The following is a 26,855-nucleotide window of genomic DNA, read 5'->3' as shown; positions in this document are numbered from 1 at the left end:
ACAGGAAGGCACACAGCTCACCGACACAGCCGGCTGACGCCATACGCGTCGCATCCTGCGTAGACACAGACAAAGACAGACAGCTTGAGTGTCATTTATTGTCATACTGACAGAGGCTCAAAACCACATTTTAAGAAAACCACATCCTCTCTGCCTGACTTCCGTTTTCTACTGTGATCACAGACGAAACTACGCCCCAGAACAACTGTCTGTAAAATTCTAAGTACTCATACGTTTATACTTTTGTCTTTCATATGTTATCACTTCATGTATTCAGCAGCTTTTACAGGCCCCGGGGTGGAACAACGGGCATGTTGACACAGATTAAAAAAAAAAAAACTTCTCTACATCTGCTCCTCCTGTCATACCTCATCATGTCCCAGCATGCCGAGTAATGTGGTGGTGATGTTCTTGCGGATGGCTGGGTCCACCTTTGACCCGGCCCCCTGGATGACGAACCTTAAGGCTTGGAGCATAGTCTCCCTGTGAGAGCGGTAAAGAGCACAACGCAAGCATGAGAACGAGCTTTTACATAATAATATAAATATCATAAATGCCAATCTAGATATTTAAGAGTTTGTAACAAACAACTATATATTAATAACAATACATTGGCTGATAAATACAGTTTTAACAAATAACACAAAGACATGTTTTCATCCCTTAAAATTAGTTGTTAAATAAGTGACTGAGTTGAAAAATAAACTTGTCAGTGCTCTCTGGTGGACAAGCTATGTAATGGTGACACTATTTTTAAATAACCACAAAGATATTTGGCTTTTTTTTAAATTAATTTATATATATATATATATATATACACACACACACATATATATATATATACATACATACACACATACACACACACACACACACACACATATATATGGGATGCGTTAATATCACCCAATAATATTGGCCTCTTGTAAAAAACATTTTGGAATAGATGTCATATTATTAATAGTCTGTTTTATATGTTGTTTTTGTGGTGTGCTCACCCTTTAGTGGGTGGGGTCTGGTTTATTAATAGCCAAATGATTCCGTTTCCGTTAGAGCAACAGTTGCCGGAGAAACCTGATAAAATTGTCGCCTCTAACTTTCAGATGTCACCATTAGTCTGCTGTATGAGTGCTCACCTGACTCCTGAGTCCTCAGCGGTGCGGATGGCAGAGAGCTGCTCGGTGAAGAGCGGGTCCACCTTGGTGTGGATGGAAACCAGTTGGCCCAGAGCCTCAGCGGCCTTCAGCCTCACCCCACGGCTCGAGTCCTGCAGGGCCTTCAGGAAGGTGGTCTGCAGCTGAGGCAGGAAGGGCTTCAGGGCAATGCCCACCTGGAGGAGGATTACAGTCCAGATGTTAGAGCCAAACACGGCGACTTAGCCCCCCCGACTGCTAATGACGGCCTCTTGAAAAGTATTCGGCCATTTACAGTTTAGATGCAGGTACAGACCTTTGCCAAGAGCAGGGTGAGGGTCTCCAGCAGAGCGGTCTTCACCGTCCAGGCAAAGCGGTCTCCCAAGATCCGAATGAGCGGGCCAGTGATGTTGACGACAGAGGGCCGCAGTGCCTCAGGGGAGGTCAGTTTGATGACCCCTCCTAATGCTTTCGCCGCCTCTTCTTTCTGCTCAGGGCTACCAGTGAGGACACCTTCTCTCAGGATAGGCAGGATGCAGGTCACACCCTGTGGAAACAAAGACAATAATGTGAAATGCAACAAATATTCCCATTACTGATTGATCTGCCAATTAATGTTTTGTGATTAACTATTTAATTGCTAAGTCTTGATCATGTCAGAACATTGTTAAAAAACAACCATTATAATTTCCCAGTGCCCAAGGGGACATCTTCAAATAGCTTATTGTCTCTGATCAACAGTCAAGAACCCCAAAATATCAAATTTACAATGCTACTAAAGCAGAGAGCAGCAGCAAATCCTTTTTGATATTTTTGGTATTTATGCTTTATAAAGGACTTAGAGGTGCTAAATTAGAAATGCAAGAACCAAATCATCGTGCTGTGATAAAGTCCCAGAGTTTACTGCGTCAGGAGGAACCTACTTACCTTCTTGGGCAGACAGAAACCAGGCAGGTGCTGACCCTTAACGTCTGCAGCAGCTGATTTAATGTCTCGATGCAGATCATCAATCATAGCCAGCTGGCTGCTTGCATCCAGTTTCTATACAAGAAAAACAAACATTTAGGCACTCATATTGACTTGTTGATTAACACATGATCTGTACAGATATCAACACACCTTGGTAATGGAGTTGATGGTGTCCCAACTCTGAGACAGGATTTCTGTGTTCGAGTCATTGAGGAGGCGGATGAGGCCTGAGAGCAGGTTGCGAGTGTGGTTACTGTAGTCCAGGCGGGTACGAGCAAAGTAGGCGTTGAGGATGGTGACGGCAGCCTGTCTGAGGCCGGGGTCAGTGACACGCGTGGCCTCCAGCAGGTCGTCTATGATGATCCGCTGGCCCACTTCATCATCCACCGAGAGGATCACTGTTTGACAGTTGCACAACTCCTGAAGCAGAGACAACACATCATGAGGAAAGAACAAAAAGCTCAAACACAGTAGGCATCCTAGCTTGTGAATGCCGGTATTACCTGTGCTTCGTCTTCTGTTCCCAGCTTTCCTTTGAGGGAGGAGAGAAGGGCGGACAGGATGACCCCCAGGTGGCGCGTGAGAGCGTCTCCGGCCACGGCGGACAGGAAGGCCAGCACACGGGTGTTCACGGGAGCAGCAGTCAGCTGGTACGACCAGAGGGAACAATCGTCTTAGTCAGATACAGCCAGATGCAATAATAAGGCCAAATAGAGTCAACCTTTGACGATCAAGACTTTACCTTTGGAACCAAGTAAGGCAGCACAGAGCGACTCTTCACGGCCATGACTTGCTTCAGGCCGTCCAACGCAAACGCAGCAGTCTCCTCGTCGTCCTGGGAAAAGACGTTGTGTGTATTAAAAGCCGGACTGAGAACTTTTGAATGCTATCTGTGTTACGTTTGTGTGCTCCTCGCTCCCTCACCAGATGTTTGAGCAGAGTAGGCAGGATGTCATCCAGCGCCTGGTAGCCGATGGTTGCATGAAGCTGCTCAAAGGTTTTGGCTGCAGCCTCTCGGACTTCCTCCAGAGGGTCACAGAGCGCCTTCCTCACTGTGGGGACCAGTGACTCAGAGAAGACGAGCACCTACAGCACAAACAGCGTCAGGTTCACGGTGTTTTATGTTTTTTATTATCAGACTCTTGGCCTAAGCTAGGTCTAAAAAAAATAAGAAAATAAATACATTGACCCGGTTGTCCGAAGTCCAAAGTTTTGTTCTATTACTTTTTGTTAATTTGTTTTATTTGGATTCCAAACTGAAAAGCAATTCACTTTTACACAAACTGAAAGAAATAGGTAAAAGAATCCAACTGTTTGTTGGACAACGACGATAGAGAAACCCAGAAAAGCAGGATTCCCAGGCTGCTTATTTCTATCTATTATTTAAGGTTATTATTATTAAGGTTAAAGACATCTGTACTCGAATGTACTGCTCTATATACGATACTTTGGGTGTAAATACGCCAAGACATGATTTAAAAGGCTGATCTTTTTTTATTATAATATGTATTTGGTTGCGTTTACTGTGTTTAGGAGGAAAAACTTGATCTAATCAATTAAACAATGATAAGAAAATACCCGTTTCAGTGAAAACACATTTTGCTTATTAAGAGGCTTAATTGTATTTCTCTTCTCCCTTTTAAATGAGAGGGAACATAAAATTGATGGTTTAAACTAATCTGCTTATTTAAAAGTAGTCGATAAAACCCCCAAAATTAACCTTAATGACATGTTTTTATGAGTCTTGGGAACAGCTCTGGGCTCAAACTGTTTGTGGCGTCTCTTCTGCCGCAGGCAACGATCACCTTTAACTCGATCCCCGTGTGTTACTGCGTCGGCGTGACTCACCGCATCTTTGCTGGTGGACTTCATGATCTCACTGAGGCCGATGCAGACTCCCTGCCTCTCGTCACTCTTGTCAGAGCGCAGTCCCTCCTCCAGGATGGGAATAATCTCGGGGAGAATCTTCTCCCCCAGTTTCCTCACCAGATCTCCCAGCGTTCGAGCAGCGATCTAAAACCACAGCGACACACGGCGTCAGTAAAAGGCTCTCTGGAGGTATAAACCAGGGAATATATAATTTATATATATTGCACGGTTCAAAGGAGTAATACCGTTCTCTTGTCAGACCAGGTGGAAGCCAAGAAGCCCAGCAGCAGAGTGAAGAGGGTTGGGAGGATCTCTCGTAGAGTCCTGGGGGTGTTGGAGACCACGATCTTCCACACGTGGAGGGAAGCCTGTCGAACCACCAGCTGAGTGTCTGAACGGCCCATATAGAGGCCAGAGAGGACACGATTACGCCGCTCGGCACCGAGAGCTCCAATGATAGCCTGGAAGAGAAAAGGTCAGCAAACTGTTTACACATCAATGTATAAAAACAGACCGACGCCACACTGCTGTGATGGCAAGTAGTATATAACGAGGAGCCAACTTCCTTTTATGAACTCGGTGGCTCTGTAGAGGAATCTTTTGTCTTTTATGGAGAAAAGGAATGTGTTCATACTTTATTGGACGCAGCCGTTCCAAAGTTGTCATCCTCGCAAGCGGTCTCCGTGGTCATCTTTCCTGTCACTCCAGAGATATGGAACAGCAGATCTCCAAGCAGCTGCACAGAGCTGAACCTGCAAAACCCCAACGAGGAGATGGAACGCACAACTGGTCAATATAAGAGTGACGTTTATTCAACCGCTGATGTGTTACGGCGTTTTTTAAAACAGACCTGATTCTCCACAGGTCATCAAACAGGCCCTGCTCCAGCTCAGGAAGCAGCAGAGTGATGGTGGTCTCAGCATACATGCTGATGATGCGCTGGCCGGCTCGCAGTGCCGTGTCTCTCACATATTCATTCTCATCTGCCAGAGCCTGGCGGACAACACACATAGTGGAGGAGCAAAGGTTCAACAGCCTGAATTGAGATCCCTGCATTTCCTGCCAAAACCTGTTTCCAGGTCAAAATATCTGCTGGCCCCGGTATTGTTAGTACGTGTAAAGATACTAAAGATGTACGGAAACAAGGATGAACACATAATCTAACATATGAAAGAATAACATTGGGAATCCTGAGAAAAGTAAGAGCAGTGAAATGTGATTCACGGCACAACGCCCAAAAAAAAGAAGCTTTGTGGTCGTAGCAATACCTTGAGAATGCAGGGGATGATGGGCCCAACGTAGGGAGTAAACCTGTCCCCAAAGGTGAGGGGCAGGTAGATGAACATCATGATGTAGCCGTCTCTGACGTGGGAAGCGATGTCTACCTTGCTGGCTGTTTGCACCACATCTGGCATCAGCTTGTCCAGCTTCTCCACTCCCAGTCCAGCCATCACCTCCGCCAGACCTTAACACCCAGATACAAATCATTCAGTGAGTCATTGAGAGCAAGTCGGCAACAACACAGAGACAAGAGTGTAGAGGAACAGACCTTGTGCGGCTCCAGAGCGATCTACAGAGCTCTGTTCAGAGGCCAGTGTCTCCATGAGCCACGGCAGCAGGTCATCGAAGCAGGATTCACCCATGCCCTTCACCATGGCACCCAGGGCTTTGGCTGAGACCGTACGTACCTGGAGAGGAGAAGAAGAAAAAGCAGTTGTAGCTTCAACTTAACACACACAGAGCACATATTTCTGTAGTTACTGTTTCTAACTAAACACACCTCAGGCACCGGGTCCAACAGGGAGGCCTTCAGTCCAGGAATAACACTCGGCAGGTAGGGTGAGAGATCCTGGAAACGACAACACGTATCACACCATAAAACAAATACAATTCCTCAGAATACACTAGTTTAAACAACAACTAAACATCTTATTTAGTTTTTATTTCGGTGTAATATTTAGAAGATGCGGTGCACCTTCTGGTCAGTGAGGGAGTACATGTTGCCAATGATCTGAGCGGCCATCTTGCGGGTGTCAGTGGAGCGATCCTGGAAGGCTCTCTGGACGATGGGCATGATGAGGGCCAGGGAGGGGGCGTCGATGAAGTGGACAAACTTGGTGTCCAGCAGCGTCTGCAGGCACGTCTGGGTCCTCCTGGACGGTTCAGTGAGAGCGTCCAGCAGGATCGGGGTAATGGCTGAGAGAGAGAATCAAACACTAGCTTACTAAAACAAAAGTACATTTCAGAACTGTACGTGTTATTTAGCGGCTTACCTCATTTTTCTTAGCATAGTTCGTAGTTTGTTCATGTCTGGTATTGTCTAAACAAATCATTTTCTGGCAGCATTTCTGAGCTGCTAACTAAATTGCCTTTCCCGTGTTTTTGTAGGATTAAGTTGTTAACAAGAGCACAAAGTTCTTCACAGTTTTAGCCACTTAATTCTGCCCTCAAAGTGCACCAGACTGATACATTTAACTTGAAAATATGCGTGATTATGATTTTTGCCCGACTCTTCACTTACCCAGGATTTCTGGGTTGCGGATGACAGAGCCGATCTGGCGGAGGGCTTGCTGGCCGGCCTTCTGCACCTTGACATGGGAGTCCGTCAGCACCTCGGTCAGCTTGGGCACAATGTTGGGCAGGCAGGAGGACAGCTGCTTGGGTGCACAGAAAGCCATGGCACCAAGCAACTCCACCGAGCCTAAAGGAAAGAGGGGAGTGAGTCACAAAAAGCTACTGATTGAGTGAACTTGGAACTTATTTAATTGTGACTGTCCTCGTATGTGAAAACAAAAAAATGTAAATAATTACCCAGTTAAACACAACTATAATCACAATTGTAATCCACTAGACAAGGCTTTATAATATTCTCCCAACATGTCAAAAAAGCTGCAGAGGGGCTCCTAACCTGCTTTAGTTCTCCAGGACTCCTCCTCTAGGGCCACCAGCAGGGAGGGGAGGACCAGCTTCACCCCGTGGGCGCTCAGGTTCCTCATCACAGCCTTTGCACAGTCATCTGCAGCCTGTTAGAAGTGGAGCAAGGGGGCTGAAACCTACACATTCTATCAAACGTTTCCTAAATGAGTGGATGTTTAATGGGTCACATGTTATGCCAACGTTGCAATGTTTTAATGAGAACATACAGAAGCACTGGATAGTGAAAAAAGACCTTTTGTAATTTGAAGCAAGGTACTTTGAGGATAAATGTATGAAATGATAAATGTAGCTATTAGACGAAGGCTCTGGGATGTGATCTGCCTGCTCACCTCTCTGACGTACTGGTTTCCGTCTCCAAAGCAGAGCAAGAGGTGCGGCAGCACATGGACCACATACGGCTCAAACAGCTTCCCCAGCATGTTACACAGCATCTCAAAGGCAAACAGCGCTCCTAGACAGAGACAAACAGTTGGTCAGTAGTTGTTGTTTTAAAAAGAAGCAGCTTTAAATGTGCCAGTAGATGGTGGCTTCTGGTACTCGCATGGTAGATAACAACGATGTAGTCTGACATCCATAATACCACAAATTTGCATCAATGTGTCTACATTCATACAAAACCAAACAGTTCAATGGTTGCATTAACCTCACTGACCTTCCCTCCGTCTAAAGTTCTTCTTGTCCTGGATGCCGTCGGTCAGAGTGGCCATGATGCCCTGCTGTTTGAGAGCCAGGATCCCCAGACCTTTGACCAGGCCTGCCAGTCCGTACGCTGCCCCCTTCCTCTCTGCGTACTTGTCGCTCTCCAGCAGCAGCTGCAGAAGGTTCCTTACAATCCCTGCGGCGTCCTCCTTGATGGCAGGGACTAAAGGAGGTAAACACCCGGCCACCGACTCCTGGACCTGAAGAGGGATGACAAACCACATAATATGATGAAAAGTAATAGACTGTCAGCAAAGTGGGATCTGTACTTAAAAAAAAAAGGCGATGATGGACTGTAATAATACACTCAACAATACAGGGTAAGTGGGGACGCAGGATGAGCGGCTTACCTGCTGTGAAGGTGTAGAGAGCGCAGTGATGAGCTTGGCCACGATGGGTTTGACTTTGGGGTCACTTTTATCCAGATGTTTGGCCAAGGAGCCCATGAGAATGACCACACTCTGACGGACAGAGTCGTAGCTGGCGTCCTGGGGGGCGTCCTTTAGAAACTCCTCAAACACCGGCAGCAGGGAGCTCACGTTGTCCTGTTACATAAGACGGGTAGATAAAGTACAGTGCAAGACATAAATGGTAATGTGATGAATCGTAGAACGTGTCTGTGTCTTTATGAAGTGCAATGTACCTTTCCGTGTGTGTTGAGCGCAGAGAGGGCGGCGTCCAGCATGCAGCGGCGCACCTCAGTGTGGCGGTCGTTCAGCGCATCGGGAACGAAGAAGAGGAAGAGAGGGGTAACCTGAGCTTCATCCAGGTAGAGGGACAGCTTGTTCAGAGCTAGAGCTATGCCACCCCTGAGAAAGCAGAGTGTGCGAGAAAATGGCTCAGTGCACAAAAAGAAACATTTGAAATGTTACCGTTTCTCGTTATAATGGTATTCGCTTTTCTGATCATATCTGATAGATAACCACTAAAGCAAGACATTAATGAGAAAACAATGTGGGCTGGGGTCAGGATATAATCTGTCTCAAGGATTAAAGTAGTGAGCACCTTCCTGCCTATTTCTGTCGTAAATATTTTTTGTCATGTTATCTCTTCCTCTTGGAATTACTCCAAATATTCTGCCCTGATAAATAATATGCTAATATAGATATTAAGGTGGTTGATTGTGCATTCATGAGTCCCTGGGACACTGATCTTCAATTTAAGATTAAAAGGCTAAAAACTCTGGTGCGTCTCATCTTTGCAAACAAGAATTGAGATTTACCTGGCCTCCCATTGGTCAGGTGGAGATTCAGAGATGACTCTGCCCAGGGCATCCAGCACAGGAGGGGGTCTCTATAAAAAACAAAAAGAAAAAAATATCATCTCTTGACTTCTGAGCTCAAATTCAACCAGTATCAGTAGCCAGAGCTATACTGTGGTTCGGCTGTAGTGCAGGGTCTCACATAGAGCTTCTGGTGGTAGAGCTCAGTGAGCTGGCCCAACACTGTGGCAGCCTGGTCTTTGTACTGGGACACTGCGCTCGACAGAGCTTCGGCTGCAGCAGAACGGACAGCCTCCTCATGGTGAGTGATGTCGCCAATCAGCAGGGAGCAGAGCTCAGGGACCAACTCCAGAGCCAGAGATTCCCAGAGTCTGAGGAGGAAGAAGAACTGCACGGTTAATATTTTGTGAGATGAAGAACAAGAAAGAAAACAAATAAAAAAGAAAAGACAGAGAATGCAGTTTGAAAAGACAAAGAAGACATTTGTGTGATGTGTTATGAGTATAAGTGTATAACGGTTACTCAGATAGAGGAAGACGGCAGCAAGAAACCTCATAATACATACTTCTCAGACAAGGCTCGGCCCTCCTCCTCAACATCAAACCTGCCAACCCAAAGCCTGCGCAGCAAACTCAGCCCACTGGCCTCCGTGCTTTCTGTGGGCAGAGCGAACTCCATCTCCAACAATCCCTGAGCACATACAGATTGGGTGTTAGGAGGATGTCTAATATGAACACACACGGGCGATATAATTTGTCATTTAACAAAGGTTACCACTGCATATGTTGATAGCAGTGCATCAGTATCTATTTTGATGGACACAAATTCATTTTTGAAGCACTTTTAAGGCTTAACTGTGGCGAAAACAGCTGGAAGCCATCACATGTGGGGACTTTTCTTGTCCGAAGTTTACCGGTTTACTGAGGGACAAGGCCAGCTTCAACAAATGTCAAATTAACCGATTCACAGCTCACCCTTAGGGCAGCATCCCGGACAGAGAAGCAGGGTGAGAGGAGGGCGTCGAGCAGGACGTCTATCTCTTCCTGCTCTGCCACGGTGCAGCCCATGTCTCCTCCAGCACTGGCACACAGCGCTGTCAGGCACTGAGACGCCAACACCTGCAACACCGCAACGTAATTAAATCAATGAGTCAGTCAGTTGCACAAAAAAGTTGGTAAACTCTTCATCAGGCCATCAACAAAAAGTAAAAGGTCTGAATTTGAATTCCTCGGTTACCTGGAGTCTCGGGGCAGCTGTGGAAATAATTCTCGTCAGTAGCAACAGCATGCTGACACGTGGAAGCAGTTCTGGGCCGTTCTGGGACAAGAAAACACAACACGTAGTACATGAATCTACAAAATAAATGTGAGTACTGTCACATCAATCTTTTATTTTTGGTCTCTCTACCTCATCTATAACAAGGTCATCCATGTCTGTGGTGGACCGGAGCTGCGAGTGTTCCAGGATGATTTGTAAAGCTCTGGTCATCTTGTTCTCCGTCTCCTCGGTGCTGCCCGAGGACTCCCTGAGCATAGCGTTGAGGAGAGGGAAGCAGACGGAGAAAGCCGGAGCAGACAGTGGAGCCGAGACGTCTGGGACAGAAGACGACGATACAAAGAAACAGGAGAACTCAGTATGCCAGCATCGTCACATTTCTCATCGCGGTTGCTTGCTACAACTCTGACTTGCTGCCGGTGTTACATTTAAATGAAAAACGGTTTGCATATGTAATCGTCTGCGTCTTCTGCACAGCAAAAAGAATGTCTGTGTGTGTGTGCCGCATGACAAACAACTATCATGCAGCATGCGTAAATTGTAAATTGTGCATGTGTGTCTAGATCTGGGGTTTGTAACTGGAACTTTCACGAGTGTCCATGACTGTGCTCACCACCAGTCTTGGCATCTCTCTGTGGGACAGTGTGGTTGTGCAGCAGCAGTATGGTGCGGTGGGCTGCCGTGTCCAGGTCCTCCTGTTCCCAGGCCTCGTCCAGATCACACTCTGGCTTCAGCAACCGTAAAGTCACGTGTCCCACAAGCATGGCTAGAAGGGAAGAAAGTGACACAGAGTCAAGATGCTGTGTCTGTCAATGCAAGAACATGCTAAGACAGGCCATGTACCTAGGTGGTGAAAGTGTTTGGGCATCAGGCACACGCCGATGTCCAAGAAGACTTGCTGGATGCACGGAGCAGCCAGAGGGGACTGGAGCAGGGGGATTAGGACCTGGAGGACAGCGGGGAGCTCCCTGGTGATCTGAGGTGGTCTCTCTAGCAGAGTGGCTTCCAGCAGACCCACCACGCTCTGCAACTCCACACGCAGCTGGCGACAACGAGAAGCACACCACAGATCAACAAGGAGAAATAAAGAATGAAGAGTATTAGAAGTATTCATTCTGGTGACTTGGGTTTCATACCCCTTGAAGTCTCTTGCGAATAGCCCCCTCCTTCTCCAGCTGGAGTTCAATCATTTCCTTCTGTTTGCTGCTGAGTTGCAATTCATCTTTGATGCCTTTTTTCTTCTTTAGCTCCTGCAAGATCAAAGAGAAATTAAAATGTGCTCCAGAAATTAGAACCACCGAAGAAAATACGGATGATAAGTGGACTTTACCTCTTGTAACTCCAGCTCAATGATCTGATCCTTGTAGGAGTAGGCCTTGTTCTCTCTCTTCATGTTGACCTTCTTGGTGCTTTCCTTCTGGGCACTATAGCAATATGTAGAGGAGGAGAAGTCAAATAGAAGCCAAATCGACGACAGAAAGTCCAGGTGTCTGCTGGTTGGGTTCACTGAGGTAGGAGAGTGTTACCTCTGGATGATGCTGTTGTCGTACAGTTCTCCCTTGGGTGTCAGCATGATGGTGTACTCCTCCCTGGTGACGTGAAGTAGAGCGGGTCGGGAAAGCCCCTCGATGACGTGACTGATTACTCGCGGTAACAGCTTGTTGGGGGAGAGGCTGGAGAGGGCACCGACTGCGTTTTTCACCGCCTGTAGATGAAAAACGTGACCACTAAGCATCCCGGTATCATGTGAAATCTATCCCTCAATCTAGCGTGGTTAATTCACAGGGATGTAAACGCAGCACGAGCAGGTGTTGGTTATTGTCAGACCTGGTTGTCAGCGTTGACCTCCAGCAGATGTGGCAGAATAGCCTCTAGATTCTTTTCGATAAATTCCTCTGCTTTTATGTTCATGGAGAAGAGCAGGACAGGCCAGATGCCACCGCGAGCTCCAACTGAAAGAAATAGAGCAGATGACATGTTGAATATGGGACAGAGCACCAATACTTCACCCCAAAAAACACTTTGTGTCCAAGTATCTAATGGGGACAACTATATTGGTAATTGGTCCAGGATGGACCAGCAATGAAACGGGTTACAATGTAAAACTATTTGGCAATAGCGCAACGCCAATGTAAGTCCACTAAAAGTGCTTGTTTTTGGGAAAGGACCCTACAGAGAAATATAACGTTTTTCGTTTTTTGGTTGACACTAAAGTTACCCTTTAGGCTACAAAAACCTGGTTAAAACATGTTTAATGTTTAACTCCAATGTGGTTCACACGCAGGCAGTAGATTCATTCTGGAGGGCAACACATTCGCATACCTAAGGATGGATGATGAGTGACTATGAGGGTCTCCATGGCCAAATTCTCTGCTTCGGTGGGATCGCCCCATTGGCTGGCAGAGGAGCAAATAACACACAGCGCGTCCAGCAGGACACGAGGGGGGATGTAGCCGCGACCAAGCTCGGTCAGATCTCCTAAATCTGACACCAGGACGTCCTGGGGCAAAACCTGACGGTTTACATCACACAGTCAGTAACAATCAGGCTGAGAAAGAAATAAACTCATTGTTTAACCAGTCGAGCTGTAGCGGTCTATGGTGAATAATCAGGCTGTACTTTGTGTTTGTTGATGACCACGCGGAGTTCTCCCAGAAGGCCATGGGCGAGACTGGATCCACCCAGAGAGGAGAGCAGCTTCCTGATGGTCTGTTGAGCCCGCTTCCTCACACGCCAGCTCCGAGACAGCACGACCGCAACCGTGACGTGATGATACATCCTACAGAAGAGTTACGCGATAGAGAAAATTGTTAAAGGAGCCCAGTCTAGTACTGTAAGCTACTGAGGTGGCTTTCCCTCAGGAGAGACCTGGTTGACGCGCTGGTTGTAAGCCTAAGTTACCTCACCATCGATGTGCGCTGCATTAGGTACAACATCCACAGACAAGTCTGTTTATTTTGTTTCTTAACAGAGGTGCAATGTTTCGACCACAAGTCAGAAACAATCGCAGCCGCCACTGGAATCTAATTCTACAAATTGTATATTATCAATAATACAAGTTTAACCTAATCTTTATCTGCAACTGACTAAACAAGAAAATCACTGCGAAGCATTCAAATGTTGATTTAGCATTAAAATGCCACCGTTCTCTGCATGTTATCAAGAACACAGACTCACTGTGATTTGCTGGTGTTGAGCCTGTGAGCATGGTCCAGGAAGAGCCTTTCACAGAGCAGCAGCACGGTGAGCAGAGCTAAAGACCAAAAGACAGAGACAGGCCATTATTTCATTTCTTAATATTTCAGAACACTCATGAGCCGTTTAGCTGCTGGGTTACTTTAAATATTGCCTTACTTTCTTCGCTGGCCTGGGAGAGGAACTTCTCTGTGGTTAAAAGTGGATTCTTTTCATCCAAGATCAGGTTCCAAAAGCTGGAGAACTTAGCCTCTGCAGAGACAAATACACAAAATAAATCCTCATTACTTCCCATTCCCTGTATGTTCCAACAGTCTCCACAAATGGGGGAAAAAAAGGAGTAATTTCTGAGATGCCAGCCTCACCCGTCTGTGTCTCTAGCAGTGCCAGTCGACTCAAAAGAACAGAAGCTGCAACACCTTCAGCAAGCAAAGCCTGCTGGGAGTTTTGTGCCGCAGCCTTCTCCACTGTTTGCAGGAGCAAAGGCACGAGGTCTGAGGCTTGGGCCAGAGTGTCACCTAAAAACCAGGGAAACGGTGATGGAACAGGAATAAGGATCGAGTTCAATCCAAACATCTGTATATTCGACACAAAGCATAACGGCCCTCCTGTGACTGACCTCTGAAGGCCCCCAGCATGGCCTGAAGGTAGGCGTGTCGAACCAGAGAGGTGGAGGTCTTGAGGGTGAAAGCTTTCTTCAACCAATCCATCAGAGCGGTGGGAACTTCCACTGTGAGACGGCGGCTCCACTGGGAGAGCACAGACACGGCATGCGCCAAGGTAGCCTCGTGAACTGCGTAAAACAAAGACAAAGTTAGTACTCGACAGAAACATTACACTGCAGCCTCTTGAAGAATTCCCAGGCCCAACGATACCTTCTTGTTGTAAAGAAGGGATGAACATCACAGCGACGGCAGAGCTGAGAGTCTGGCTGGAGGTTCCGGACACGGCATGATGGCTGCAGCTGGCAATCCCTGGAGCAAGATCAACATTTTATGATTGAGAAAATGTTTGCAATTGTATCTTACGAAGAGCTAATAATTATAAAAGTTTGAAAGGCTTCTTACCGGACCAAACACTCATCTTTTGGGCAACAATTGTGAGCTTTCCCTCTGACCCTGCAACCACAATAATTATGAAGGTGAGAAAACCACACACGGTAAGAAAAATACCTAAAAAGTAATAAATGAGTTCACCTCCGAGGATCTTGAAGAGGTGAGTGACGACGTCCTGCACAGCGGAGGGGTCGCTGCACTGCTGAGCCAAGTTCTGCATGGCCTGAACCGCGTCCTCCATCAGCTGGGCGTTATTAGCTTTCAGCTGACCTGAAACACCGTACCAGTAATTAAATACACGTAGTCGTGCTAAATTGATTGCCCGGTTTTTCAGTCATTACTTCTTCTGTGACAAATCATACCCTCGTGACAGCTGAGTGTTTGCTTAAAACCAAATCAACTGAGCATCGATTAAAGCCTTACTTGCGATGGCCTTTCCGATATCCATGGCATACTGACTGAGGTCGAGAGTCACAGCCGACAGCAGTTGGGACACGGCTGGAGAGAAACCAGACAGTTAATTCATTAATCCACTGCATGAGAGCTGCCGGAGCACCAAACAGGCACATTTTCAAGAACATTTTGTAGGTTCAATTATACAACTAGAGGCCTTTACACACCGGGAGTGTGACGAGTAAACAACAGGAAAATGCTAAATACTCACCTGCAATTATTTTGCATCAAAGATATTCATAATAATATTTTTCTTATTATGTTTTGGGGATTTTTAAGAGTGTTGTTCTTGTGTCTTTTGACATTATGTTTGTTCATATTCACAATAAAAACTCAAAGCCTCTCACTCTGCATTGCGTTCTCTGGACTGCGGAGCATCGTCTTCTGCAGTGTAGGAAGGAGCAGCTCCTTGAACTCAGAGTGGGACACATGACGCAGAAAGGAGCCACTTTTGTCCAAAACGTAACGCTGTGGTTTTGTCTTGCTCATAAGGACTGATTTTATGTACAGGTCCAGCAGGGCACTCTGGAAAACAGTAGACACAAGGTTATATGTTGAAGCATGAAGCATATGTTAAACGCATATTAGATTTCAGAGGACAATTGGTTAGAGATGTTAAATCTGTAATAATCAAGAACCGCTGAAAGAAAAACTCACCTTGTGCTTCTCTATTGTAGCTTTGTCTTTCTGAGCCGTGCAGAAGTCTAAACACACGCCCAGCATGACCAGAGTAGTGGGGCTCTGGTCCAGACTCAACAGTGTGCTGATGTACTGATCCACCAGTCCAGGGTTCTGTCAAAGACAACACAATGTCACGCCAATCCAGCATTCCTGGGCTTCAGCTCTCAAATCAGTATTATTTTATTTTTATACAATTTTTATGTGGCCCGCGAATCCGCCAGCACAAAAAAAAAAAAAAAAAAAAAAAAAAAAAAAAAAAAAAGTAAAAAATCTTTTTTTTTTAAAGTTCGACTTGATAATAAAAATATCCCCATAGTCGAAATTATGAGATAGAAAGTCATAACTATGATAGAAAGTCATAATTCCGAGATAGAAAGTCAAAACTATGATCGAAAGACATAATGATGAGATACTTAAACATAGAAGCAGCTCTTTGGCTGGTTACTGTACATTTGAAATGGAAATGTATTGCGAGTACATTGAAGACTACTTCAAACGTGGCTTTAAAAACACATGAAATACTTCATGTCGGATTGTGCAAACGCACCCTTGAAAGGATTTTAAGCATTGAACAAAGTTATTGTAATAACTTGCGTTTGACATTTGTCTTTGCTATTTTCTTTAATAGTTTGATCTTTGACAGAGTAATGTGGGTTTCTTAACACTAAATTAAAAGGATTTAAGTTATAATAACAGAAATGTGCTTAAATATATGTTTACATTTATATAACTACATGTACAATATTTTTACACTTGAATAAACAATAATCAAATGCAGAGAGAGTTATAGCTTCAAACATTGCCATAACAGCGTATTCTAAAACGCCCAAGACAAAAGGAATAATAATGAGCATTATTCACTTTGGATCAACATGAACTGTTATGAGACTCAGACGGATAGCGCTGTTTGTTGTGTGTAGAAGTGTGTGTGTGTGTTGTGAAGCGCAGTCAAGGGCACCGAAAACCAGCGGAGGAGATCGATAGTCTCAACAAAGCCAGGTCTGTATTTTATATTTGGGCAGTGGCAGCAGTCTATTCATTGATAGGCCTACATATGAGCAAATTAGTTTTTATGGGCTATTGCTGTATTTACTCACTTCCTTCCAGCAGTGACTGAGATTCTTGAGGCTCGATTGTTGAGCCGTGGTCTTGGCTCCACCCACCACCTCAGCTACAAGAAGGCTCTGGACCTCCACCTACAAGAGAGGACAACAGACCACAAGGTGAGACCTGCAACATCCAGACAGCATGACTGGGTAGAAGTAGGTATTTCAGAAGACTCTTTTTTTTACTGACCATTTTCTTCCAGATAGGTCCTTCTTTTTTCTCTGGGGCAGAAAACACCCTGGGGACTAAAAGGCAGGTCCAAGACAAGCCGATGAAAGCAGCAGAGCCGGTGCTTTTGCTGCACGTATAATAAGGAGATCATAAGAGGACGACAACCATGGTAATAGTAAACCAAAGAGGGGTTCCTAGACACACTATCGTTTCTGCTGATTTCATTAGTTAATCGTGTTTCTTATTAAATGAAAACTTCTAATTTTCATTGAAAAACAAATTATGATGATGTGATTTTTGCAGTATGTGAACCAAAGATGTTTTCTTAAGTCTGTAGAATATGATGTGCAGGTCAGGACTACAGCACGATCATTGTTTGATTCAAAATGGTATGTTGACAACATTTTGACTTTAACAAATCAATTTTTAAATTGGATTAATTGTGCAGCCCTCATGCAAACTTTGTTGTGTAGTTTAGTGTTTCTGCTGATTGCACTCACATCACTATAACTGTGCATGCTACACTTTATGATTCTTGCTCACCCTGCCTCTCAAACAGAACCATTAAAGTTCTCTAATGCTGACAGTGCTTTGATGATGCATCCAGTCTCTTTTCCTCTGTAAAAGTAGGAATTTATTAGGGATCCAACAACAAATGTCATGGATAAAAAACTGCGATTAAAAAGTTCAGAGCCGTACCTGGGCTCTCCATTCTTGCTGATGACGCCACTGTTCAACAGGCAGTGGAGGAGGCTGGTCACCAGGATGTCCGGCTGACTCTCAGCCAGCTGGCCAATAACAGAGAGGAGCTCTCTGCGTGATGCGGCATCCCTGAGAAGCACACACACATCCATGTAAACACACAGGACATACACACACTCCTGCAATTAAATCCTACCACCATGAAGGTTTGAACGTTCAGTTTTAGAGAGAGGTGTTGATTCAACGATGTGATCATTTCAGAAGCTGTTTCTTGTGCTGTTGAGCTGTATTGCGTTAAACCGACAGGTGGTTCTATGAATTTGTTTCCTGCTTTGGGTGCATTAAACTGTGTGGTTTTCGCGTGGCTGACAGTCATTACATAGTAACCCACCGATATCTGTACGGAGTGAGACAAAACAGCTTGCATAATCCTTTCACAGCAGGCTCTGGTAACTCTAAAAAAAAAAAAAAGAAGAAGAGGAAGAAAAGAGTTATTTTAAAGACACATTCATGTTGATTATAGCACCTATTTTAATCATAGTGTAGAAAACTAAACAACACGAAATCCCTCACCTTTGTCTTTTATACATCGTTTCAGCTCCCAGAATATCTCCTTGCGCTCTTTCACACTGGCTGTGGTCACATTTGCAGCAAATTTCTTCAGTGTGTCTGAAACCTGAAGTAAAAGTCACATTTAGTATGAAGACCAATGCAGTAAATGGCAGCAGTGAAGCCGTCAGTCCGACAACAAGATATTCAGGTCATGACCACATGGGACAGGAAGGGGCGGCTTCTCTTTACATTTTAGCATCTGGACCTCGGGAATACTTGTCTTTTTTAGTTAAGGAATTTCTTGGCAGAAAAGTGGCCCGTTTATTTTCTGTTGATCGACTAAATTAATTTATTGTCTCAGCTCTAGTTACACGTTTGTCAATTGATATTTGTGACCTTGCTGCTAAGATGTGTCAATTGAATGACGTTTATTATTGAGGTTGTAGTTTGCAGTGATGGTGTACTGAACAATAATATATTGAGATAAGTTGCAGACTAAACAATGTAATTAACGCCTCTGGGCAGACCAGTTGTGTTGGATTGACTTAGATTGAATACGTGTACCTAATAAAGTGGCACTTTTAGGGTTTCGTCTGTACGTGGGAATGAGATTCAGAGAAATGGAGGAAATATTTCTTTGTGGAACTTCTATGCAAAAATAAATGGCAGTTAACTCTGAAGGCCTTGTTTTAAAATAGATTCGTGGTCGACAAAGGGATTGCCAGCACAGCTAATCATACTACCACTGAGTCAGCACACTGTGGAATGTATTCAGTAGTCACAACATATCAGTTAACTACCGTAATCAAAGTTACAATTTACCAATTTCAGGGGCGCAACGTATGCTTGTCTGCATCATTTAGGGAATCCAAACCGATTCAATTTAATGACAGTAAATTTAACACCCCGATGAGTTAGATTACAAGACGAAACCATCCCCCAAAAAAGCTCCAGCTAACGTACCACTGCGGACAGAAAGCAGCTCGTTTTTCTGTCTGGTTATCGTCAGCAGCAGCTCAGTCACACTGTAGGCTACGTAGCACTGAGCTAACAGCCTGCTCGCGAGCTGTTGTTGAATTTAACCCGAGTTTCTCGTTCAATGACAAAACACAACAATGTGTTAAAGCAGTGGTCAATATACCACGAGGTTGGTTAATATCATACTTGAATAGCTTTGCGTTAGCGGATAGGGTCCTGTTAAAAAACAGCCACACAAACCTGCGTGTCCGCTGCCATCTTGCCGGTCTTGATGCAGGAAGAACTTGTTGGTTTCACTTCCGGGTCACAAGTGCTTCGTAACTTTTCGTCTTAATCAATATTTTTAAGATTATCCTTTTATATGTATTTTTACATGAACTCTAATAATGAATCACTTAAAATACATTCAAATAAAAACTAAATAAAACAGCAAAATAGAAAAGGGGGCTCAGATTTGCTAGGGAGAACCATAGTGTGTGTTATTAAGCAGGTTTATTAAGATTATTTTTTTATTTTGTTTTACCGATATCCCTCTACTCCCAATAGATGGGCTTAAAATCATTTTTGTTCTTTTGATGATTTTTGATTCCTTCTTCAAGCAGTATGCAATAGATTGCAATCTATTGTAGATAGATAGATACTGTATTTCAACGGCACCACAAACCACAAAATGTGTTAACAGTTCTCTGCATTTGACCCATCGCTAACCACGGTCGCCCAATAAAATACATATTTTATTATATAACACAAAGTTGTGTTCATGAAAATAGCTTTGTTCCACGAGATAGCGCTGCGTAAAGTGAAGCTGGAAGCAAATATCCTATTTGCATAATAGCATCAAGATATCTTAAAATATGTTAATTGGTACAGTTAACATGTTTGATTTTTGTTTAAACGTGGTCAGAAATGTCAGGTATTATTCATTTCATTATCTTTCCAGCAACCCTCAAATCAAAGAATAAAGACAGTTCAGTTGTATTTTCCCTTTAACTCACGAGATGTTTTATACTTAACGTTAATGTAATTAATTTAATCTTATTTACACAAATGCAATTTGTATATATACGCTTAGATGACATCCTATTTTGGAAACCGGATGTTGTTTTACGGTCATCGTTCACCTTTATTTTACATCTTATTTTGAAAACCGGATGTTGTCTCAGTTTATCTTTCCGCTAATTTTGCAAAGTCCTTCGCTCGCTCCAGATCTGTGCCGTTTGAATGGGTTTACCGTAAATTTCAGCATATATGCGCACTAATATTTAACTAAGTTTTAAAGTTATAAATGCAATTTTTAAAGCCATGAGCACCACAAACATAACTCATCTCCATTATATTGGTGTGGAAGCAGAAATTTCGGCGACAGTTATCTGCAAATATTGGACAAAGATATCCAAAATCATCTGCATAGACAAGAAAATATGGTTATTTTTGTATTTCAGCAAACTGTCTCTTTGATTTTGCTGGTTAGACCAGGACCTGTTAAATGTCTTGTCTGGTTAATACATACAAGTCAACTGTTTAAACTCATTACACAATATTCCTTTGAGGTGGAATTTTTCCTCCCTCCGTTATGCAAGTTTTTCTGAAGTAAAAACATTGGCCAGCAGGGGTCCCTGTTCATTCTGATAATCTTTACTACATCTGCAGATTAACTGTTATAACTACAAATGTAGTGTCGGCATGCCGGGCTCCCATTTTCTGTATCAATAAGACCATTTAAAATATTGAGGCTCTACATACTGGTTCCATATGGATTATGGCTATAGGTTAAATGAAACAACTCTGTTAGTGGTTTGGCTATTAGTTTGTATCGACCCAACATTTGTGCAAAAATAATATAACAAAACATTTTAATGATACAGACAACCTTTCAATTTTGACTGATGAAATTTCATGTGGCAATACATCAGTTCATTCTTTCCAATTTGAAGCAATCGGAAGCCGCATATGTTCACCAAGTTTAACATCTGTTCTGTTTCCTCTGTCTTCTTGCACTCACGGTTGACTCTACTTATCGACTGAATCGTTGGTGAAAAGGATTCTGTCTTCAGTTCAGAGACCACTGATGGCAGCTTTCTGTTCCTCTGAGTTGTGCTCTTGAACGGAAACAGCTGTGTACAAACATACAAATACAAAAGTAGCAGCCTGATAATATTAGGATAAAAATATTAGCAATTCATGGGGTGGTGGAGAACTTCTTAATTAGATCAAATTTTAAGATCTGTGTGTTCTCCCATTGTGGTCCTTACAAGAGACATTACCATTGAAAAGTTAATTTAAAAAGCAGCAAAGCAGCCGAGCAATCATTGGTACCATATCAACTGAAGACTAATGAAGAGTGGGACCGATACTCCCATAAATATCTTTAAACACAGAAATAACACAGATTGAGCAGTTCAGGCGAGATGCTAGAGTCCCACAGTTTGCACTCCTTTTTTTCCTTTTGTCCACTTCACCTTTCACCCGTAAGAGGAGCTACTGTGCTCCTGTGCTATTAACAATGGCGTAGATTATAAGTCCGAGAATGATGAGGGCCGCTGCCACTCCGATGCCAATGAACACCACTTTCATCTTCTTGTTCTCCCATCTTTTCTGTTGCTTCACCTTTTCGGTTCTCTTCTCAAAAACTACAGCCTGGAAAGAAAACACACACACACACAGACAAAATAAAAAAATGTTACATTACGTTGTTGTGTAACTGAAGTGCTTTTAAATGTCTGATATGATTGAACATATGGAACATATGACAAGATGGGATGGATTTATTTTCCCAAAGCCGGCACACTAACTTCTATAAAACTATCAAAGCCTAAGAAAACGTGTCGATGTACGTTGACCCCGTCTCTGGGTCAACAAGCAGGTTGGCCAGTGTTACATCACTGATGAGCATTTATCAGAGAACTAAAGGAGTAAACTGGGATTTTAGTCGTACACACTTTGTGATAACATGGATTATGAGCAGTCTATATTTTTACATCAACAATGGATGAAATGACTACACGTTAGAGGGAAGAGGGAGCCGCAAAGGGTTGTCTCTCACATTGCTCCATTGGCCTACATCACACTGTTGAGCGTTGTATCAGAGAACTAAAAAAGCAAACAGGCAGGCGACTAAAACTTAAGCTCCATGAGGCCTTTGGATACACTTTGTTTTAACATGGATTAGGAACAGACAAACTAGGAAAGCAGCTCTCTGAAAAACCTGAGAATTTTGGCACCATGATGAAACATAAAGCGGCACCAATCAAATGACTGCATGTAATGTGAAAGGGGTCCCTCGTAAAGACATACCTGACTCTCTGCAGTTCCTCTCAACTCTGCTAAGCGCTTTAGCTTCTTTCAGCGCATTGTTTTGCAGAGCTTGTTTCTGCTGCCAAAAAGGGTTGGCGTGCACATTTGATAGTTGCTTGCAACTGCCATAGAAAATAAACGCTATTGGCCGTAGAGCCTTATTCGTTTTGATTGTCAAAGTTCACCGAATTATAACCAAAACCATCAATGAAGAGCACACGTGCACACATACATACGCGCCCACTCGTTACTGTATCAACTTTGCCAGCAACGTCACGTATCAATTATGTCTGAAGAAATAGCTCATGGGATGTATAAAGACAACAGACACTGTATGTTTGATGATGGGCAGGTAAAACAGCGTGAGTCACAGCAGTGAGAGGGAACCAGGTTGCAGGCTGTAACACCAAAACGGTGATCTGAAAGACGCTAAAACGCAGATGAAGTCATTTGATCCATTGTTAAAATAAAAATATTGACTGCAAAAGCATTAAGTTTGATCCCTATGAACTGAGAAACCATGTTATCACAAAGTGTATCCAAGTGGTGCTTAAACTTATATTTCAGTTGTCTGGCTGTTCGCTTTTTTTAAAGTTCTCTGCTGTAACACTGGCCGACAGGGCAATGTGGGAACGCTGTGACCCGCATGTCGACCCCCGGACGGACATGCGCCTCGTGGCATGTCCTGGACTCACTCTGTCGTACCCAGGGAGACCAGCTCGCTTCATTCATCTTAGGAAACAATAGGAAATGCCTTTCTAAAAATAGCACCATAAAACACAATCAGGATGTAAATTGTACATTTGTTTCCCTCTCCAGCTCCACCTGAGGTGTATTTATAGACATCAATATGACATGTCCTAGTTTGAAATCCCTGGACGCCTGTTGGAAAGGGAGTCTGAGGGCCATTTGCTGCAGACTTAGTAGAACACTTATTTAAAATAGTGTGATGTGATTTTTCTCTGAACCCCCCCCACCCCCCGCTTACTTTTGACAGCAGGTGTTCAGCCCTTTCCTCCAGGTCGCCCATTTTCTCAGTTCTCTCATCAGCTTTGGTCATGTTCTCCATCATGATGCCCTTCACCTCCTCCACGTCCTCCTGGGCCTGCTGCAGGCGGTTCTTCCCATTCTCCTGTCCAATCAGCACACACACAACATGATTGAAGAGTGAGGAAGACATAATGCACATTCAGTCATTTGGGACTTTTTTTAACATTCCTGTGGTGAACGAATGGTGGATATGGGTACTATCTGGTTGTAAGCAGCCAGTGGCAGCTATTTGTTTCTTGGCAATAATCCTAACTGACTTTGAATGCCCTCATTGTAAGTTGATTTGGAAGGAATGCAATTAGCTCTAATGTAGCCGCAATATTTTAGTCCTCCTGATGTTTGGAAAGGTTTTTCTGCACATTGCCACCACAGCGTCAAGCATAAAGATCTTTCCACTTGTCATCGGGAGTACTACTCAGCCAGTCAAACAGTTGTTTATTGTCCTCTGTGGCTCTGGAGGGAGTTTTGTCAAATCCGAGAAAACAACCCCTGATGATGTCATCAGGCGTGGGTATTTAGCCTGCAGGGTGAGTTTAATGAAAATATGCTGTTGGTTGCATGATGGGATCCAGACCTGTATACAAATTATTTATACAAGTGGTCAATTACAGTGCTGACGGTTAAAGTACAAGTGTTGTTTGTTTTTTCCAAATCAGTTTTGTCATTTTTGTTTCAGATCCTTTCAAAATAAGGATATTAAATCAGTAATTACCTCATGTTTCTTGTAAGCACAATTTTCAAAAAAAGTCAAATGAAAAAGTCAAAGTCAAATCTTGCAGCATGTTGTCCAGACCGGCTGCAAACTGAACCTGATGTAGATCGGACTGGCTTGCTGTTTTATAAACATGGGCAACAGTCACGCAGTGAATTTGAGCAGAACAACACATCCTGCTGTGACATGCTTGTGCAAGTACCGGTAGATTGAAGCAAGCAAGACTACATCTATAACTGAAACAAGTATTGTTAAAGTATAAAATAGAACATAATCATTATTAAAAGCAACTTTCCCCAGCTATGACACTTGACGCTAAAAGTGAAAACAGGAGCATATTATGAGATATGAAACTAAAAAAAATGAAGTATGGCAGGCTTCCCCAGATCATGAAAAACACATTACTGCAGCAGCTGTGTAACACTATCCTCCTCCATGTCTGCTCGGAGGGGAAAAGGCAGCAGCACCAGAGGGCAAAACAGCAACAACAGGGCAACGACACACTGATAAGAACCCTGGGGCAGGATATTTAGAGAGTAGTTTGACCTCAAAGCAGTTTGTATCCTGACAGGTTTCTCCTTCACCTCTGCCCCCTCAGCCTTGAGAGGAAGCCAGCATCTCAGAAGTTGACAAGAACAGGAAACCAACAGACAGAACAAAACACGTAGACTCTGTGCATCTTGATTTGGTTCAAAATCATTTCCTGTTGAAGCTTACTGTACACATACAAATTCACTGCTGGCTGAGAATAGTACGCTTCATATCAGTGACTGATGGAAACTGATTAATGGACGCCCCCAAAGCCCAGTTATCTCACCTCAGGCCCACCAAATAGCAGTTGAACAATAGTCTGCGTTTAAAATTCAACCGCCAATGTATTAACACAGGAACTGCTGCCCACTGCAGTTCCCCTCCTTGCTTCCTTCCTTCCCTCACTCCCTCCTAACTGCAGTAATGTACCTGGCATAATCTCAGGGAAACCACACCCACATCAGGTTAAGGCATGTTGACGATAGTGTCGTCCTCCATCCTATTTGAACAGTGAGAACAATTGCTTCCTTGTGAGCTCATAATATTAATCTTGTGTTGAGTTCATATTTAATGAGGGCGTGTATGAAGGTTATTGGGATGTAACCCGATTAATTCTTAATTCATGACTTAATGAACTGGCTTCTGATCCTGACAAGATGTGAAATGTAAGAGAGTCCCGAGAACAGATACTCTTTTATATTTACATTTGTTTTATTTTAGTAATTCGATATCTTTCACCTCACTTTACCGCTTAAATTCAATAGATTCAAGATGTTTATTGTCACTCCAATTTAGGAAATGCTTTCGCTGGGGAAGCTCCATGAAATAAATAAAATGACTAGTAAATATAAAAGGATATGTAAAACATTATACAATACATATTATAACAACAATATAAGCTTCAAAAATACCCATCAGAGAAAAAAAACAATTCAAATATCAACCTGACTTCATTAAATTAACTCACTCGATCAAAACACTGTTCAGACAATCAGCATGCTTTTATTTGTGCTTTATGAATGCACATGTTTTTATTTTTTCTGCATTTATTTATGTGTATTCATTTAGTTAAGATTCACCTCAATGTCTTTCTACCCGACACCAACCTCACGTGTTTCCAACCAAATAAAACAAGCATTTTGAACCTCAGTTATGTCTCTGCTATTATGATATTGTAAATAAGACATTACAGCTGAGAGCAGCTAAGTTACCGTTTATAAAAGGTCATAGTACACATTTAGTTGATAAAGCATTTTTCCTAAACAAAGCTCCCAGTCTTCTCCCTGCGCTCTTATCGAAGCTGTTATCCATTAAAACAAAGCTGGTTAACCCACAGTCCTCTCTGTGTGGACTTACCATTGCTGTCGCGTCTCTTGCTGTTTCTGTGTCGAGGCTGTCACCGGATCCAATGCACTCAGGTTAACTTTAGAAACAGGAAACACAGCATACCAGCGCTGGTTTTAAACCTGCCTGTACGTCCCACCTACTGTCCTTAAACTCGTGCAACGTCTTGCGGGTTTTTCTTTTGTCGTTGCACTCTTTCATTCAGCGTTACCTCGCCCCTCGTTACTTTCACTTCTGCCTGTTTGACTTTGTGCTCGCGCAGTCTATCTGTTCGTGATGCGTTCCCGGTGTTTCCCGGAAAGTGTACAATTGCCACAGGTCGTCACGTGACAGTCATGCCGACTCGGTAAAGTCCGGATTTTTTAGGGAAGTGTCTCCAAACAGGAGGCTAAGCGTTGGATTGCTTTCACTCAGTTTGCTCCACAAAGGATTATTTGCAACGGTCAAAAACTGCTTTATACTTTTACTCCATTACATTTCAGGGGAAATATTGTACTTTTTTCCTCCATAACATTAATTTGACAGCTATAGTTACTTTTTAGATTAAGGTTTTAGTTTATAAAAAAGTATATATTGCGATATAGATACGTATATTGCTGTTAATGCTTTTGTACTGAGTTGGTCTTGACATCACCAGGGGCACCTGAACGCAGCAGCACTTAGACTCTTTAGTGGCATTCCCTTATCTCCTTCATCCAGCAGGAAACACTAACTGCACCGCAGATGCATCACAAACATACTGATGTGCCGTTGGTTGTCTGTTCAGCGATAGTCTGTCAGCGTCCGACTCGTCCTCTCTTTACATCTTTGTCATGAACATTAGGCTGGTCCATTTCTAGCAGGCCTTCAGACTTACTGCAGAACATTATGTGCTGTTTGCTAACTGAAGGGTGTTGCCCTCTTATGGGCTGTGCATGATTTTAAGA

The 26,855-nt window shown here is 43.5% G+C and overlaps 2 protein-coding genes across 2 annotated transcripts in view; both read right to left on the bottom strand.

Annotated features, from left to right (window-relative positions):
• gcn1 (GCN1 activator of EIF2AK4) overlaps positions 1-19,258 on the bottom strand; it is a 22,424-nt gene extending 3,166 nt beyond the window's left edge. Inside the window, exons 1-53 of the mRNA XM_079270568.1 lie at positions 19,239-19,258; positions 18,042-18,144; positions 17,860-17,923; positions 17,466-17,597; positions 16,785-16,893; positions 16,586-16,684; positions 15,465-15,599; positions 15,155-15,332; positions 14,778-14,852; positions 14,496-14,624; positions 14,367-14,417; positions 14,175-14,273; positions 13,919-14,092; positions 13,665-13,817; positions 13,459-13,551; positions 13,282-13,357; positions 12,724-12,883; positions 12,427-12,616; positions 11,932-12,056; positions 11,631-11,809; positions 11,435-11,528; positions 11,241-11,354; positions 10,948-11,146; positions 10,718-10,870; positions 10,237-10,421; positions 10,066-10,146; positions 9,804-9,947; positions 9,395-9,519; positions 9,011-9,200; positions 8,830-8,900; positions 8,251-8,416; positions 7,958-8,152; positions 7,561-7,807; positions 7,238-7,359; positions 6,880-6,994; positions 6,493-6,672; positions 5,947-6,167; positions 5,752-5,820; positions 5,521-5,659; positions 5,240-5,436; positions 4,822-4,964; positions 4,606-4,723; positions 4,217-4,432; positions 3,951-4,115; positions 3,027-3,188; positions 2,845-2,937; positions 2,606-2,749; positions 2,253-2,522; positions 2,061-2,174; positions 1,450-1,680; positions 1,137-1,330; positions 369-483; positions 1-55 (exon numbers count right to left, since the gene is read on the bottom strand). The exon at positions 1-55 is cut by the window's left edge and continues 42 nt beyond it. Coding sequence (XP_079126694.1) covers positions 1-55; positions 369-483; positions 1,137-1,330; positions 1,450-1,680; positions 2,061-2,174; positions 2,253-2,522; positions 2,606-2,749; positions 2,845-2,937; positions 3,027-3,188; positions 3,951-4,115; positions 4,217-4,432; positions 4,606-4,723; positions 4,822-4,964; positions 5,240-5,436; positions 5,521-5,659; positions 5,752-5,820; positions 5,947-6,167; positions 6,493-6,672; positions 6,880-6,994; positions 7,238-7,359; positions 7,561-7,807; positions 7,958-8,152; positions 8,251-8,416; positions 8,830-8,900; positions 9,011-9,200; positions 9,395-9,519; positions 9,804-9,947; positions 10,066-10,146; positions 10,237-10,421; positions 10,718-10,870; positions 10,948-11,146; positions 11,241-11,354; positions 11,435-11,528; positions 11,631-11,809; positions 11,932-12,056; positions 12,427-12,616; positions 12,724-12,883; positions 13,282-13,357; positions 13,459-13,551; positions 13,665-13,817; positions 13,919-14,092; positions 14,175-14,273; positions 14,367-14,417; positions 14,496-14,624; positions 14,778-14,852; positions 15,155-15,332; positions 15,465-15,599; positions 16,586-16,684; positions 16,785-16,893; positions 17,466-17,597; positions 17,860-17,923; positions 18,042-18,144; positions 19,239-19,256 — 7,369 coding nt within the window. The 5' untranslated portion in view covers positions 19,257-19,258. The remainder of the gene's footprint in view (positions 56-368; positions 484-1,136; positions 1,331-1,449; positions 1,681-2,060; positions 2,175-2,252; positions 2,523-2,605; positions 2,750-2,844; positions 2,938-3,026; positions 3,189-3,950; positions 4,116-4,216; positions 4,433-4,605; positions 4,724-4,821; positions 4,965-5,239; positions 5,437-5,520; positions 5,660-5,751; positions 5,821-5,946; positions 6,168-6,492; positions 6,673-6,879; positions 6,995-7,237; positions 7,360-7,560; positions 7,808-7,957; positions 8,153-8,250; positions 8,417-8,829; positions 8,901-9,010; positions 9,201-9,394; positions 9,520-9,803; positions 9,948-10,065; positions 10,147-10,236; positions 10,422-10,717; positions 10,871-10,947; positions 11,147-11,240; positions 11,355-11,434; positions 11,529-11,630; positions 11,810-11,931; positions 12,057-12,426; positions 12,617-12,723; positions 12,884-13,281; positions 13,358-13,458; positions 13,552-13,664; positions 13,818-13,918; positions 14,093-14,174; positions 14,274-14,366; positions 14,418-14,495; positions 14,625-14,777; positions 14,853-15,154; positions 15,333-15,464; positions 15,600-16,585; positions 16,685-16,784; positions 16,894-17,465; positions 17,598-17,859; positions 17,924-18,041; positions 18,145-19,238) is intronic.
• Positions 19,259-20,840: 1,582 nt separating this feature from the next.
• Positions 20,841-26,201, bottom strand: vamp5 (vesicle-associated membrane protein 5). Its single transcript, XM_079270031.1, has 3 exons — positions 25,942-26,201; positions 23,281-23,424; positions 20,841-21,635 (listed from the first exon to the last, which is right to left on the bottom strand). The coding sequence occupies exons 1-3, from the start codon at positions 25,942-25,944 to the stop codon at positions 21,477-21,479; spliced, it is 306 nt and encodes a 101-aa protein (XP_079126157.1). The 5' UTR covers positions 25,945-26,201; the 3' UTR covers positions 20,841-21,476.
• Positions 26,202-26,855: the final 654 nt, after the last annotated feature.

The sequence above is a fragment of the Melanostigma gelatinosum genome (genome assembly GCF_949748355.1).
Source record: "Melanostigma gelatinosum genome assembly, chromosome: 6".
Classification (NCBI taxonomy): domain Eukaryota; kingdom Metazoa; phylum Chordata; class Actinopteri; order Perciformes; family Zoarcidae; genus Melanostigma; species Melanostigma gelatinosum.
This window is presented reverse-complemented; position numbering and strand designations above follow the sequence as displayed.

Bases quoted from the DNA above. Each gene is read 5' to 3' on its own strand.
- vamp5 (XM_079270031.1), bottom strand. The intron at 21,636-23,280 runs GTAAGCGGGGGG...TTTTCTTTCCAG, and splicing joins CTGAACACCTGCTGTCAAAA to GCTGTAGTTTTTGAGAAGAG.